Raw genomic sequence first — 16,650 nt, forward strand, 5'->3', positions numbered from 1 at the left:
ATAGTAATTTTTACCCCTACGCTATCCAACACTTTCCCTACTGTTGCACTCCCTGGAGTGGGAATAGTAATTTTAACCTCTACGCTATCCAACACTTTCCCTACTGGTGCACTCACTGGAGTGGGAATAGTATTTTTACCCCTATGCTATCCAACACTTTCCCTACTTTTGCACTCTCTGGAGTAGGAATAGTAGCTTTAACCCCTACTGTTGAACTGTTTGGAGTTCAAATAGTAATTGTATTACCTCCGATATGTAATATTTGTTTATTATTTTAGTTAGTGTAGTATATAATGAATATTAAAAAGAGTAAAAAAATTATACTTTTTTAAAATTTGCTATAGATATTTATTTATTGTTTTATATTATTGTTTTACGTGAATAGATATATTTATAATTTATATTGTATTAAAAAACATGTTATTAAAGTAATTATTAAAAATTATTCGTAAGTATATATATTATATATCTTTAATTTATTTTTACATTATATATACATTTTTGACAATGTTAATTTTAATTAAATGTATTTTTTACTTAATTTTACATCATTTTTTTGACTAAGAAAAACTGATATTTTTAACAATGTTATTTTTTACATCAATATTTTTTTTACAATATTTTTGTACTTACCATAATGTAGATAGGATGTCGATATTCTTGACTTCGATATACTTGCGTCAATATTTCTGTAGGTTGATTTTCTGTCCGTCGATATTCTGTCAGACATTCCTTCCCTTAACCCTTTCTCACCCCCTGCATTGTTATATTCCCTTCCCCTGCCACCCCTATATATTTGTCACCTTCTTGGAATGATCCCACTGTTCTCGTGCTCAACTGACAGTTGTATCGGTGACTGTAAGTTCTTGTGGCAGGAGGTTGTATGTTTATGCCAATAAAGTATTTATTTAATTACTCTTGGCTTCTTAATATTGGCGAGGACTGCTGGTTGGAGACAGCATTTTGCGACCTTTCCCCAAATACTATATAATTAATTTCCCCTTAATACTCTCCTTTACCGCATGTGTAATTTCAGAAAGTCATTAATGATCTCCTTAGGCTGTGAGGTATCCTCTAGACAAATTTCAATAGCTTCCCCTGTTTTACAGAATAGTTAACTTAAAAACCCCTCAGGGGTAATCTGTTGCCACCGCAGGGAGTAGCCATTGAGAGTCGCTAGCTCAAATTCTCTTGAGTGCACCAAGACCTGACAATGCTGTTTACTAGTAAGCAGTACTAGTGACATTTTGTACAGACTTCAGAAATTTACCACTTAATGGAATAGAATAGGTATTAAAATTAGAGACATAGGTTGCAGAATTATTTGAAGATAGGAAATATTCAATGATAGAATTGGAGTTTCTCTCATTAAAGGGACACCTAAATGGGGCATACAGAGAATAAATTTAATTTCAGAACGATAGGTCAAATTCATAAATTAGTTTGTTTATTTTATCTCCTCATCAACTATGATTAAAGTGTGTTTGTCCCCCCTTATCTAAATGATTCATACAGCATATTTTTTCGGAAGGTGAACTGCACAGTTGTATATTAAAGTTACCACCCCACAGAATAGAGAGCTTCTTTCTTCTACTATTGTCCAAATGTTCCAAATACTTATCCAATTTATTCAAAATTGTTATAATTTCACAGCTTGGGGCATTGTTATACAAGTTAATCACTACTAACCTGGCTAGGCCTGAACCTTCACAGACAATTACTTGATAGTAGGGGTTAGTTAATTCATAAACTATTCTAATAGATGGTAAATTATTAGAAACACAAATACACAGGCCCCCTTTAGGTCTGCCATGCGTTGTTGAAAAGGCAGAAACATGATATGTTCTAAACCTGTTTACATGGACATGTGCCATAAGCCTCAATTAATTCTAACCATTCTGGGTTCTTTATTTTGTTCCGGAGACCTGCCACGTTCCAGAACAAAAAAACAATATTATCAGAGGAAAAATAGGAAAAGTTCCCTACACTATTGATTAGAGTTGAATCTATGATGGGCCGAGCGAGTTTCTGTAGAGAAACTGTGATTGGTGAAATGCTTGGGCCAGACGAATCTTGAATAGGTGCCCCCTCTCCAGAGTTACTCAATACAATAATACTCTCCGATCTTCCATCAATATCCTTCAAGTGCTCCATGTCGGGTCAATCTAACCCATCAAGTGTTGCTAATTCCTGGAACTTAAATGGCTTAGGTGGGACTTAACTTCATTCATTCAAATATAGAAAAAGTAATGGCCTCATGGATAGCCAGTCCTTCCAGATCTGCCAGTCGTGATCGAACTGCAAAGCTGCAAAGGTTCTTTTTCAAATGGGAGGGAAGGGAAGACTATAGTCTACAGACAGCTTTATGTGCAGCTTACAAAAGTACCTGCAGTCCGTTAATGGCAAATCTGATATCCTCCCAGGAGATTCTTCTATACCGGCAGAATCCTCCTTTTTATCGGTAATGGACCACCTCTCAGCTTTTCCTTCAAGGGCGACCCTTTGCAATATCTGCCATAAAACAAAAGAGCCAAGAGGCTGTAAATAGATAGATATGTCAGTATCTAGGTAGGTATAGTTAGGACCAAAGTTTCCATATGAAAAGTGTTTTTTGTTTTGCAAATACCAACTCGACTTGATGAATCTTCATGACATTTTCACAAAAAATCCCTTTTTTGGTTCAGCTGCTGTGTTGAAAGTTTAAGGTTGAATTTTCAAGCGGGGGTTGAGTAAAAAAAAAGGGCGTCCCAAAATGTGTTTTCCCCACGTTATGTTCATGGGTATTGTTTATTTTTTTAAAACAACTACAGCCCGAACCGCTAAACAGAATTACACCAAATTTGGTGGAAAGTTAGATGTTGGTTCAGAAAGCGTGCTTTCAGTGATTTGGTATGAATCGGTTCAGCAGTTTCAGAGATATTTAAGTTAAAAAAAACTATAAATATATGGGAGCCCAAAATCCTACTGAAATCCTACTAAAATTGAATTGGCTGGCAACACTTCAACCAGGAAGTGACGGCAGCCATCTTGGGGAAAATATACATGATAGCACCCTATTGAAATGCAATGTAGTGAATGGTAGGTTTTGAGGATCACAAAAAGGAGAACATATAAAGGGTGATTACTGATTTTTGTTGCAATATGAATCATTTGTTGATGGCACCATACTAATTTTAGGAGTAATGATGTGCTCTAAGGTGATTTTACCCTGTGGAAAAGCCTGCTGGGATTTCAATAATCATGTTTGAGAGCAAACTTTTTTTTTCATGATTTCCCCATAGAGGTTATGGAAGGTGCTCCAAAACCTAAAATGAGAGCATATTTTCTATAAATTCACACTATCTTTCTCAGCCATATAAAAAAAAGTCTGCCAGTTTATTCCCTTGTGTTTTACTACAGCCTCCCAAAATATTCTAAAGAACATCTAGAGCGCTAACAGTGTTACTTATGACAAAAGTGTGGCACACCTGAAGCCAGGTTGATTGAATCAAACTGGTAAAACTTAAAACATTTAACTTAAGAAAAAAACAAAAAGGGGGTTTAGTTTGTCATAGAACGTATAGTTAGTGCTGTAAAAAGAAAAGTTAACACACATATTAAGAGAGTTTTCAAATATCTTCCTCTTCTATTTCATTATAACGATCTGGCATGCAGATTGAAACATGTTTTTTCAACACATGCAGACGTGCAGGCTGAAACATGCGCTTTCAACACCAGCACAGACTGCCAGTAAAGTTCCTGGTGATCAGCAGTTTTACTAGAGTGTTCTAATTAGCAACTAGAGTGGTAACGTAATGAATTTATGCCAAAGGTGTGGCACATATAAACTCCATCTTGATGGAATCAAAGTAGAAAACTGAAAGTATTTTATACTGAGGACACTGCAGTAAATGATGAAATTAGGGAGCTTCACAACAAGTAAGTCTCCCAAGTTGGCCACTGGGGAAAAAAGAACCCAAATATAGCACAAATATCACCCAAATGAGCCCAAGTGGAGAACAATGACAGTGATTTGCAAAACACTTAATTACTTCATTTGTGTGCAGTTTTATATAGCGTAGACTTGACCGAAAGGTATAGGAGTGCTTTACATGAGCATTAGCTACATTACACAAGGACCCATTCATTTTTCTTTTAGACAAGGGGAGATTACGTGATTTACCTAGAATCATAAGAGGTCGAACTGATGCCGAAACTTGAACCTGGTTCCCTAGTTGCAAAGTCTGCAGCTCTGGCTGTAATGCCACATCCTCTCCCTGAAGTATAACATATAATCAAGTGATCAACTGGATAAAAAAAGCCATCAAGATAGCACATTATTTAAAAGTGGTTTGTTGCTATTTGGGAGCTCAAAAAATATGGCCTCATTTTAGTTGTTTAGAGCACTAACCATCATTTTTATGGGAATAAGACCCTCTCATGGAGGAGGGTGCAGAGGCAACAAATTGACCTTGCTGTGCAGGTTGGAGGGGCAATGGCAGTACAACGAACTATGGAGGGCAGGGAAAATGTTGACAGGGGAAAAAAAACAACCATACAGTGAGGACAAGAGAATCTATGGCAATATAAAAGACCATTGAGGGCAGAAGGAAGAGGCAGTGGAAATACAACCATACATGCCAACAGACCTGATTCAGGCAGGAGACTCCTGATGTTTTTAAGCCCAAAAGACCTTTATTTTATTTGTCTAGAATATCCTCTTTTTCAATGTAAGTCAATTGGAAAATCAATTCCCCAGGTTTATTTTTCAACATCTCCCTCTTACTGAGTTCAAAATGTTAGCAAGTTTGGTAAATTAGATCATGGAGGGCAGGAGGAATGGGGTAGGGACACAGATTTGAATAAGAGATGGCAGGAGGCAACTGGGCAGGGCACAAAACTTACCCTACAGGGCCAGCCTTTGGGGTGGCAGCAGCACAATACATCACACAGGGCAAGCAGGGTGGCAGTGCAGCAAATGGACCATGGCAAGCAATAGGAAGGGAATAGGGCCATGCCCATGGACAACAGAGAGCAAAGGGGAAAGAGGCAAGAGCAGCAAGATGACCATACCGGACAGACAAGAGGGACAGTTGCAGCAATACGGACCATGAAGGGCAGGAGGGTGGGGGCAGGGGAAGGACAGCGGACCAAACCCTCGAAAAGAAATGGCGTCGCACCTACAGCGACACTGAACTCCTAGATTACAAAACTGCTAGGAAACATTATCACGAAATGATAAAAACCGCCAAAAAAGAACATTTCCTTGAAGCCATCACTAAGTCTAACAACAATCAAAAGCAAATCTTCAAAATAGTCGATGACTTCATGAATCCCAGAATCCTTAGGCAAGAGATCCCACCCTCTCCCGCCCTGTGCAACTCAATTGCGGACTATTTCGAACAAAAAATTCAAAACCTAATTAAAGACTTTCCAGACCCCCCCGAATCCCTTCTACAGGAAAACCTACCAACAACCAACAAAAACCCGCAGCTAAGCAATTTTGCCCCGGTCAGCATGGAGGAAACTCGCCAAGCTATCCTCTCTATCAAGTCAGGCTCCCCGTTCGATCCGTGTCCCCCTTTGCTACTCCAAACCATAGTGGACACTGTGAATCCCACTATAAACAATATTATCAATTCCTCCCTTGCTACCGCTGCCATTCCCTCTGAATGGAAACTCGCTGCCGTGAAACCCCTTCAAAAGAAAACCCTTGCCGACCCCACCACACTCTCCAACCTCCGCCCTATATCGCTGCTTCCACTACTGTTTAAACTCACAGAGACAGCAGTAAACAAACAGTTGACCGCATTTCTGGAGGACAACAACCTACTACATCCTAGCCAAGCAGGTTTCAGAGCAAAACACTCCACGGAGTCAGCCCTCCTACATACGGTAGAGACCCTCAAGACAGCAATGGACCAAGGCAAAAAAGCCGTCCTGATCTTGCTCGACCTGTCGGCGGCCTTTGATACGGTCTCCCATCCCGTATTAATTGGCCGCCTGGCAAACTTGGGAATTACAGGAACCGCCCTAAACTGGCTAAAAAACTTCCTTAACCATAGAAAGCAAGTCACTCTATTGGGAAACTATCGGTCAGGCGAGAAGGCACTAACCACAGGAGTGCCACAGGGCTCTAGCCTAAGCCCAATTCTTTTTAACTTATATATGACCCCCCTGATAGAGCTCATCAGCTCCTTCAACATCAGCACAATATCGTATGCTGATGACACGCAGCTCATCCTGGTTCAAGACAACACTACCTCAGCTGAAGAAAACCTGAAAGACTGTCTCACCGCCACTTTTGAATGGATGAGAACCCACCACCTTAAGTGTAACTCAGGAAAAACGGAAATCCTCCCCTTCGGTCAAGATAACCTCTTCTGCCCGAAACAGTGGTGGCCCCAAGATGCTGAGGTCCCGCCAAACACAATCAAATCAGCCCGCAACCTCGGGATTAGGTTTGATGAAGCCCTCTCTTTCAAGCAACAAGCAGGTACCGTGGCAGGGTCCTGCTTTAACATCATCAAGGGCTTGAGAAGGTTCTTCGACCTCCTTCCCTTGACGGCCAGGAAGACAATCGCAGTGGCCCTCATTACATCCCGCCTGGATTACTGCAATAGCATCTATGCAGGTTCCAACAAAAGCGTCCTGCACAAATTGCAGATGGTGCAGAATACCGCAGCCCGCCTAGTACTAAGGCTGCCCAGGAGGTCATCTGCTTCAGCAGCACTTAGAACCCTACACTGGCTGCCCATTCATAAGAGAGTACTATTTAAAATCCTGCTTATCACTTTCAGAGCCTACCACCAGTCGGGTCCCTCCTATCTGTCCCAAAGGTTTGGAAAATACACCCCCTCTCGATCACTCAGGTCCTCCAACCTGAACCTACTGGTGGTCCCTAGATTCAGGCTCGCAACCAAAGGTGGCAAATCGCTAGGTTTTTTGGGAGCTAGAGCCTGGAACAAACTCCCCTCCCAGATGCGTCAGATCCCCTCTGAAATCCTATTTCGCAAGGCCCTCAAAACCTGGATTTTTAATGCGCCTGACACGTTAGTTCTAAAACTAATCTAACCTAACTCTCTTTAGTTTCAGCACTCCCCCCCCCCCTTTTTTTGCCAGCACTTTCCCTCTTTCTTTCCGATGACACTCTTACCACTAGCGCCAAGATGCTCCTTGGAGTGTAAGCCGCGCTTTATAAAAACTATATCATATCATATCAAACAACACAGGAGGTAGGGGATAGGGGTCTGCACATGGAAAACTGAGGGCACCTGATGAGGAGGCAGAGGAGGGGCACTGGAAGCGCAACACACCATTGAGGGCAAACTATGATGGCATACACAGAGGCAACGAAAAGAAGGTGGGAAGGGGTCAGATGCAGCAAGCTGACGACACAGGGCAGGTGGAAGGTGCTTTGGCAGCACAGAAGACCATGTATGGCAAGCAGGAGGGTTAGGGTTAGAGGCAGCACAATGGCCACAACGGCCATGGTGGGCAAGAGGGAGGGGGCATGGGTATGCACAGAAGCCACTGCTATGGATTGGACCCGGACACAAGAAGACAGGGGAAGGGACTTCACAACAGACCATGCAGGGCAGACAGGAGGAGCAGTTGCAGCACAACAGAGCATAAAGGGCAGAAGGCAGTGGTAGCAAAATGGACCATGGAGGACAAGAGGGAGGGGTTAGGACATGGAGCTTGGACAGACAGGGTGGAGGTGGCAGGGACAAAAAGGGGAAATAGAAAGTTTGGTTGATCAGCAAAGAAGAATTTCAGTCCGGATACTTAAAGAAGCCGCATCAGCAAATGCAGTCCCAAATAAGGCGATTGAAGGATGGTTCAAAAACCATTTAAAAAAACACTCAGTTCTCTTGGAAAGAAATAGAGCATGGCTTTTTGATAGTAAACAATCAAGGGGCGTTTTCATGTGTGTATCTCGCTTGTGGGGTCCCCCTCCTTTAGGGTTTCATCCTATATACTCTTTATGATGCTCCTGGTGATGTACTATCACCCCACTGTGGTCAGCCCATCATATGATTGGATTCACATAAAATCATCAAATACATTTTAGTCACTCCTGAATGGTTTCCCAGGCTAATCATAAGAAATAACTGTCTTTCCAGGCCTCCCAGGTTTGTCAATGGTAAATAAAATACATTGCAATAGTTCATGTCTTTGGGGTGGAGTTCACTTTCTCACCAAACCATTTGACAGTGAACTCTAAAAGAATGCCCATAAAATGCAAGAAGTTTCATATACAGAACAAATAAACCAACATTTTATTTGGAAAAAATGCAGCTTAGGAAAGATCGTGTCTAAAAAGCTTTTAAATGATTTTGTCAGTTTTCAAAAAAATAAAACTCAAATTAGAATGATATATAATGCAATAAAACAATATTTCATAATAAAGAATAATAGTACACTTCACTAATGTATTATTAAGAAAATGACTAACGTTAGAAATAGCCTACTGCTACAATTTTTCCACATTCATACATGTAAATTATTCTTACAATTATTTTACTAAAATCGTTTCTTAACTTCCATAAACTTTAGGTTATCTACTATCATCTCTGGAGATTTCAGCCTCATAACTACATGTATTAGAAAATTGCACCACATTCTTCTTATGATGCACTATATTGAAAGACAATGGAAATGCTAACCACATTTTTAGAATCACATTATTTCATCAGTAAAGAGCTAGTAAAACAAGTCTTGCTCTTGTAATATATTAATAGTTTTGCATATATTTGCTCTTGTCTTAGACATTTTAAGCGCACTTTTACGGTGTTAGTACTTTATTTGTCACAATTGCAGTGTCATTTCACTTGACGTGTGCAAGGTTCACATTCAGCTTTTTGTGTCCAAATTAGTAAATGTTGTATAATGTAAAATCTGATATCTCGCGTCATCAGTATCAACATACAGCTGCAGTAGCAAACTGTACCAAAATAAATCTTAATCAAGAAAAATCGGGAAACAGATGAAGCAGTAGTTACATTCTTCAGGGTAAGAGGATAAAGAATTATCACCAATAAAGTGTCAAGTAACAGCAAATGCCATCAGCAGTAGCTTACAGCAAATAACCCTTGGTGCAAGGGAAATCAATGGTCTCTGTCAAAGCATAACAGCTAAGGTGCTAACTAACTAGAAACATGCACTAATATAAAAGGCATGAGAACATAATAACAACAAAGTTGTGGATCTATTCACTTCGGTCCATTAAGAAGACATCTTCCGATGGAGTGCAGCTTCTTTCTTCCTTTCCCACAGTAAGCACATGGAGTTCACAGTCAACTATTACTATTGTAATGGACAGTACTAAACATTTGTTTAGTTTAGTTTAAAGGGGTTTATAAAGCGCCTGGTGACGCCTCCCGGCGTGTCCCCGCGCTGTGGAGAGAGCATGTTAGGAGGAGAGAAACCAGCACCACTACGAAGTAAATAGAAAGGTTTTCAGCATCTTTCTAAAAGAGGCCTCATTAGTCTCTAGCCTAATGTGCGTAGGAAGGAGATTCCAGTGCTTGGCTGCCAGTGAGCGGAAGGACCTGCCTCCCATTCTGGCTTTTTTGGGGCGTGATGTTCTGAGCAAGCCCATTCCTTAAGATCTAAGGGATCTGTTCGGTTCATACAGGGATGCTAAATCCGACATATGAGCCGGCGCTTTTTGGTGAATTATCCTGTGGCACCATAGTAGAGCTTTGAAAGCAATCCTCTTGCTAATAGGTAGCCAATGGAGGGAGGTCAGAGAGGGTCCCGAGGGGGCTCTACGGGGAAGTCTTAACACCAGGCGGGCTGCAGAATTTTGTAGGACCTGTAGTCTCTTGATGTTTTTAGCAGATGTGCCCAGGAGCAACACATTCCCATAATCAATACGGGATGTGATAAGTGCCTGCGTCATGGTACGCCTGGAATTCAGAGGCAGCAAGTCCAAGGTGCGATTGAGCGTTTTCATTACTCCAAAACATTTGCCTACTGTTTTCTTGATATGGCTATCAAAAGACAACTTGTTGTCTACCCAGACACCTACGTTTTTTGCTTCCCGGTTGGGAGTAGGCAAGGGACCCAGACAGTTGGGCCACCATTCTTTCGTCCATTTTGTAATGTAATGTAATGTAATGGGCATTTATAGAGCGCTGCTACCACTCCAAGGAGTATCTTGGCGCTTACACAACCCAGATGGAAGGGTTGGATAGGGAAAGAAGTCCAGTTTTTTAAACACAGCCACTACACTAGGGTTCTACACATTGAGTCAGGCATGGAGAAAATCCAGGTTTTCAGTGCCTTCCTGAAAGGGGCCTCTTGGGAAAAAGAACGCAAGGGAAGGGGAAGTTTATTCCAGGCCTTAGTTCCCAGTACAAAGATGGATTTGCCACCCTTTGTAGCCAGTTTAAAGCGGGGAATAGTAAGTAAATTCTGACTGGCAGATCTTAGGCAGCGTGCTGGGTAGTATCTTTTGAACCCCCTTCGTAAATAGGTCGGGCCACGTTGATGGAAGGCTCTAAAAGTAATCAGGAGAAGTTTAAACAAAATTCTCTTTCCTATTGGCAGCCAGTGTAAGGTATTTAGAGCTGCAGAGGCAGATGATCTGCGGGGCAGACGCAGTACGAGGCGGGCAGCCGCGTTTTGGATCATCTGCAATTTGTGGAGCACGATTTTATTTGCTCCAGCATAGAGTCCATTGCAGTAATCTAGCCTGGAATTTATTAAGGCCACTGCGACTGTTTTCCTCGCCGAAAGGGGAAGGAGGTCAAAAAATTTCCTAAGTGCTTTGATAATTTGAAAGCACATACCTGCCACTGCTACAGCCTGAGGTTTGAAGGATAGGCAGTTGTCAAACTTTATGCCTAGGTTACGGGCGGATGCAATTGTGTTAGGTGGAGCTTCTGCATCCGATGGCCAGCAAGCTGACGGGGAAAAAAGATTATTGATCCCTATGGGTAAGATTTCCGTTTTTCCAGCGTTGCACTTTAGATGGTTGTTATTCATCCACTTGAATGTCGCTGCAAGACAATTCCTAAGGTCTTCCTCGGCACCTGGTTGTTCCTTATCCAGCACCAGAATCAGTTGGGTGTCGTCAGCGTATGAGATAGAACTGATCTTGAATGACTCGATCAAGTTCATCAGGGGTGTCATATATAGATTGAAAAGGACAGGGCTCAAGCTGGAGCCCTGTGGCACCCCTGAGCTGACGTTTTTAGCCTCAGACTGATATGGGCCAAGCACTGTTATTTGGCGTCTGTTTGTGAGGAAGTTCCTACACCAGGTCAGCACCTGTCCTCCCACCCCTGCGGCAGCCAACCGGTCCAGTAAGATGTTGTGGGACACGGTATCGAAGGCTGCCGACAGGTCAAGAAGGATAAGGACAGCCTGTTTTCCCCGATCCATTGCTGCTCTTAAAGTTTCAGCAGAATATAATAGAGCTGATTCGGTAGAATGTTCTGACCGAAAGCCAGACTGATTTGAATGGAGAACGTTATTCTTCTCCAAAAAGTTTGTCAGTTGACTATTGACAAACTTTTCAGTCAGCTTAGATAGGATGGGTAGCAAAGAGATTGGGCGCAGGTTGGACAGGGTAGTAGGATCGGCCAGGGCCTTTTTTTGGAGTGGCTTTACAGCTGCAAGTTTCCAGTCCTCTGGGATACTTGCTGTTGCTAGAGAAGAGTTGATGATACTGTTAATCATGGGATTAACTATCTCTATTAGATGGTGCAACACCGGAGGAGGACAGGGGTCAAAAGGGGAACCTGATTTGCTGGCTAGAATGGCTTTGGCAGTTTCCTCCAGGGGGACTGGGCAGAACTCGTCAAAGCGGAGGGGGGAAGTAATCTTCGCTATCTGTTCACCATCCGTTGTGAAGGTAATATCTGAAGGGAAGGTATTAGTGATAGTTAGGATTTTATTATCGAAATAGTCAGATATCGTGTTACAGAGATCTTGTGATGGAGGGATCTCTTGCGATAGAGCTGAGGGCTTAATAAAATCCTTAACGATCCTAAAGATAGCTTTTTGTTCTTGGCCTGCAGAAGAAATGGCCTGTAGGTAATGGGCTTTTTTTGCTAGTTTTAATCCTACATGATATTTTCGTCTAGCTGCTATATAGGTGTTACGTGCAGCTGTGTCGTAATTACGACGCCACCTCCGTTCTAGAGTTTTCACTTCACCTAGCTCGGCCTTAAGGGCTGATGAAAACCACGGGGCATTTTTTTTCTTATTCCTAGGTTTCATGTTCTCACTATTAGCTGGTATGAGCAGCTTGCCCGCTCCAGCAATCCAGTCACAAAAGCTTTGATAGTCTGGACAGGTACAATCGGCGAAAATTGGTAAATCATTTTTAAGATTTTCAACAATATCGGCCCTTCTGGCTAGTGCCTTCCAATTCGGAGTGGGTTTTATATAGGGGTTATCTGTACCTTTTAAGGAGTTAGAAAAGAATTTCCGGGTTTCAGCTATCAGGAAAGGAATTAAAAAATGATCAGTCCATACCTGAGGGCTTGGAGGTTTAACTATCAGGCTGGAAAAATTGGAGCAGATACCATCCAATAGATGTCCTGCTTGATGTGTTGGTTCGCGATTCAACAAAGTAAGTCCCAACACTTCAATTGTGTCTAGGAAGCTACTGACTCCAGGATCAGTTGGGGCCTCGAGATGTAGGTTGAGGTCCCCCAACACCGTGAAATTAGAGAACCTGAGAGTTAGGTCACTCAACACGTCGCCAACAGAGTCTAAAAATGTGGAGGGTGGGCCTGGAGGGCGATATATAAGGACTCCGGAAAATACAAGAGAGTCATGAATTGCTAAAGAAAAAGCAAATGCTTCTGACTCTTTTAGCTCCGTCAGTGCTTCAATAGTGCATTTGAAATTATTCCGATAGATAATTGCAAGACCCCCTCCTCGTTGTTCCTGCCTATCTAACCGTAGGATATGATAATCATGTGGTAGGGCTATGGCAAGGGCAGGATTAGACCATGGCTTCAGCCATGTTTCCGTGATAAAAAGACAATCCAGATGGGATTCGGTGATAAGATCAAAGATGTTCTGAGCGTTTTTTACTAAGGAGCGGGCGTTAATTAGCCCACCTCGAAGCAGAATAGAATCGCTGGATGTCTCTGACGGCAAGTCAGAATTTAAAGTTACTCGACAGTGAGCACAACAAGCCGGGCCATACCAGGTGTGGGGAACTAGAGAGCAATGACAGGGAGCATAAGGACCCCGAAGTGATAGTAAATAATCCCGTGACATACTTGAGTCAGGGGGCATCCTGGGGCGATAGAAAAGACGATCAGAGTCTCCCGCCTCTCGCGCCTCCTTAGCGCTGACGGGCGCAGACGGGCAGACTCTGGCTCGACTCAGGCGACAGACAGGCGCTTCCGCTGCGCGTCACCGCTGCGCGGGAGAATGCGAGCTTTAAATACAGGCTCACCTGTTGTCCACACAGAGCACTAGAGCGCTCTGACCAGTGGCACACTATCCACAGCAGTCCCAAGATGGCGGCCGGGCGCCTCGAGCTACACTAACAAGGCACAGTGGGGACACAATTTAGGTGCAGGTATTTTGTCTCATTGCCCCCGATTATAAGAACCTCCGTTTTTGTGCCATTTAATTTAAGACAGTGCTCTGTCATCCAAGTGGCAAGCTTACACATGCAAGCATTGAAGTTGTCTGCTTCCAGAGAAGGGGCTTGTGACAGTGATATTAGAAGTTGCGTATCGTCGGCGTAGGAGACAAGCTCTACGCCGAACGATTGCACCACTTCTGCCAGGGGAGCCATGTACAAATTAAACAGGGTGGGACTCAGGGCAGAGCCCTGAGACACCCCCTGTTCTAGCACCACACTGTCTGAGAGAAAAGTCCCTCTTTGGACTTGAAAGCTCTTGTTGATAAGAAAGGCTTTCAACCATCCCAGTGCCTTTTTGGTGACCCCCGCTCTGTTTAGACACTGTAGCAGGATGGAATGCGCTACAGTGTCAAACGCGGCACTGAGATCCAGCATGATGAGAGCCATGGTCTTACCCTCATCCGCTCCCTCCCGAAGGGTTTCGATAGCCCTCAGGAGAGCTGTCTCTGTGGAAAAGTTTGATCTGAACCCCGATTGAGATTTATGAAAAGCATTATGGGCTTCTAGATGGACCATGAGTTGGGCATTAGCAATTTTCTCAGCTAGCTTTGCAAGGTAAGGTAGCAAAGATATTGGGCGAAGATTCTCCAATATGTCATGACTCATGTTCGGCTTTTTTTTAATCGGTAGCACTACAGCTTGTTTCCATTCCATAGGTAAGCAAGCCGTGGAGAAGGAGACTTGAAGCAGGTGTCTGAAATGAGGTTCTAGTACAGAGAAAGCTTTAGCTAGAATTTTAGGAGGCGCAGGGTATCGAGGAGAGCCAGATTTGATGTTCTTGCACATTTTGGCCAATGCTTCAAAGGGAGGAACATCGAAAGAACCTAGGCACACTGGAGTACTTATGAGATTATCATTTTCAAAAAATTCAATTCCCGACTTTATATTGGTGGAAAAACTGGCATAGATGTTAGTAATCTTTCCTGAGAAATATTGAGCAATGTTGTTACAAGTTTCCACAGAGTCATTTTGGGAGGAAGGATTCGTGTCCACTATAGAGATTTCTTTGTAGATTTGATAAAGTTCCTTAGAGGAGTTTTCTGCTTCCAAAATGCGGATGTTGTAATGAGCTGCCTTGGACAAGCGTATTGTTTTGTTATATTCTCTTTGCGCTACTTTGTACTGGGCTTTAATTTCTGGGCAACATTTTTGGCGCCATGCTCTTTCAAGCTTTTTACAAGCCGTCTTCATGGTTTGAAGTTCTTGACTAAACCAGGGAGCAGCTTTTTTTGTTCTCCTGGCGTTGGTCGTGGTGCGAATTGGGGCAGTGATGTCAAGGGCCTTGGTGATGCAGTTATGTAAGTGCTTATTCGCTGTCTCACAGTCATCCCCCCTAGGAGGGCCTTCATCCTGGACAATTTTAGTGAAAGATTCTACTGAGAAATTCTTCCATTTCCTGCGTTTATAACGTAGAGATTGATGACGATAGTGTTCCGTTCTATCAAGTTGAATTGTTATGGGGATGATGTAATGATCAGACCAAGGTATAGGTTGGGGAGCTGAGGTATGAACTCCCTTCCAGTTGCCAAAAACAGGGTCTAATAAGTGTCCTAATTGATGTGACGGCTCCTTATTTTTTATTTCCAGCTGTACCGAAAGTAGCTCAGATTTAATATCAGTCGCATCATTATCTAAGGGGTCTTCAAAATGGGCATTGAGATCTCCTAGCACTAATAAGCGAGACTTCCTTAGTGCTAGGTGGGTTATGGCTTCCATGAGGGTGGAAGTAAAATCAAATAGCCTTCCAGGAGGCCGATATATCAGGATGCCAGATATAGAGTGATTGGGACCGGTGTTAATCGTGAAAGAGCCAGCTTCACTATGGTCAACCAGGATGGGAGATAAGGTGCATACTAGAGGGGCTTTAGTAGCGATGGCAATGCCACCACCTCTGCTGTCTTTCCTATCCAGTCTGGAAAGGGCATATCCGGGGGGGAGGGCCTGAATGATATCCGGGTCTGAGTAGTCATCCAGCCAAGTTTCCGTAAGGAATAGGATATTGAGGTTCTGGTCCTCAAGTAAATGAAAAATTTCTATGCAATGCTTACGTAAGGATCTACAGTTAAGCAAGGCTGCTTTAACGGTATGACCCGTACTAGTGGCTGGGACATGACTGATCGGGACAAAAGTACATAAAGTGCACTTTTTTAGCGACATGGCATACATGGAGTGTTTGCAGTCTGCTGGCGTTTCAGGTTGGAGGTCGAGCAATTCCTGTCTACCATACCTAATAGTGGTTGTTGTAGGAGAGCCAGGGTTTGTGGCCCCGCACCCCGTCTGGCCGCGGACGGGCGCAGACGGGCTTGACTTTGGCTCGACTTTAGCGCGCTTCCGGCGCGCCCGCTGCACGCGTCCGCTGCGCGGTCGCTGACCAAAGCACATTTATATTGATGGAAGGGGTCGCTAGAGCGCTGACCTGTGCTCCCTGAGCCTGGAAGTGCAAGGCTCCTCCTCGCCCTCCGCATCAAACGCCCATGATTGGACGCGGCGGACCGGGGCGGGAGTGGGAGAAAGACTGAGCAGCTGAGGTGAATACCAGTGATTCACAGTAAGTTTACCCGCTATAACCCACACTGAACGTTTTAAAATAGCCTACAATCGCTACATAAAAACATTCGCTATAACAACAGCGCGAGCAGTGCAGTGATATAAGGTTTAAAAAGCGCTAAGTGAATGGAGGCTGCCTCTGCCACCGGCAACACTCTTCTCCACAGCGCGTTACAGTCCCAGCTGACCTTAAATAAACTTTAGCCTTCAGCGTCGCTAGAGCGCTGACCTGTGCTCCCTGAGCCCGGAAGTGCAAGGCTCCTCCTCGCCCTCCGCATCAAACGCCCATGATTGGACGCGGCGGACCGGGGCGGGAGTGGGAGAAAGACTGAGCAGCTGAGGTGAATACCAGTGATTCACAGTAAGTTTACCCGCTATAACCCACACTGAACATTTTAAAATAGCCTACAATCGCTACATAAAAACATTCGCTATAACAACAGCGCGAGCAGTGCAGTGATATAAGGTTTAAAAAGCGCTAAGTGAATGGAGGCTGCCTC

General features: G+C 43.4%; 1 protein-coding gene across 1 annotated transcript in view; it reads right to left on the reverse strand.

Moving 5' to 3' along the window:
• Positions 1 to 15,769, reverse strand: part of LOC147703298 (uncharacterized) — a 53,346-nt gene extending 37,577 nt beyond the window's left edge. Inside the window, exon 1 of the mRNA XM_086929492.1 lies at positions 13,999 to 15,769. Coding sequence (XP_086785618.1) covers positions 13,999 to 15,769 — 1,771 coding nt within the window. The remainder of the gene's footprint in view (positions 1 to 13,998) is intronic.
• Between the last annotated feature and the right edge of the window lie 881 nt (positions 15,770 to 16,650).

The sequence above is a fragment of the Lissotriton vulgaris genome, chromosome 7 (genome assembly GCF_964263255.1).
Source record: "Lissotriton vulgaris chromosome 7, aLisVul1.2, whole genome shotgun sequence".
Classification (NCBI taxonomy): Eukaryota; Metazoa; Chordata; class Amphibia; order Caudata; family Salamandridae; genus Lissotriton; species Lissotriton vulgaris.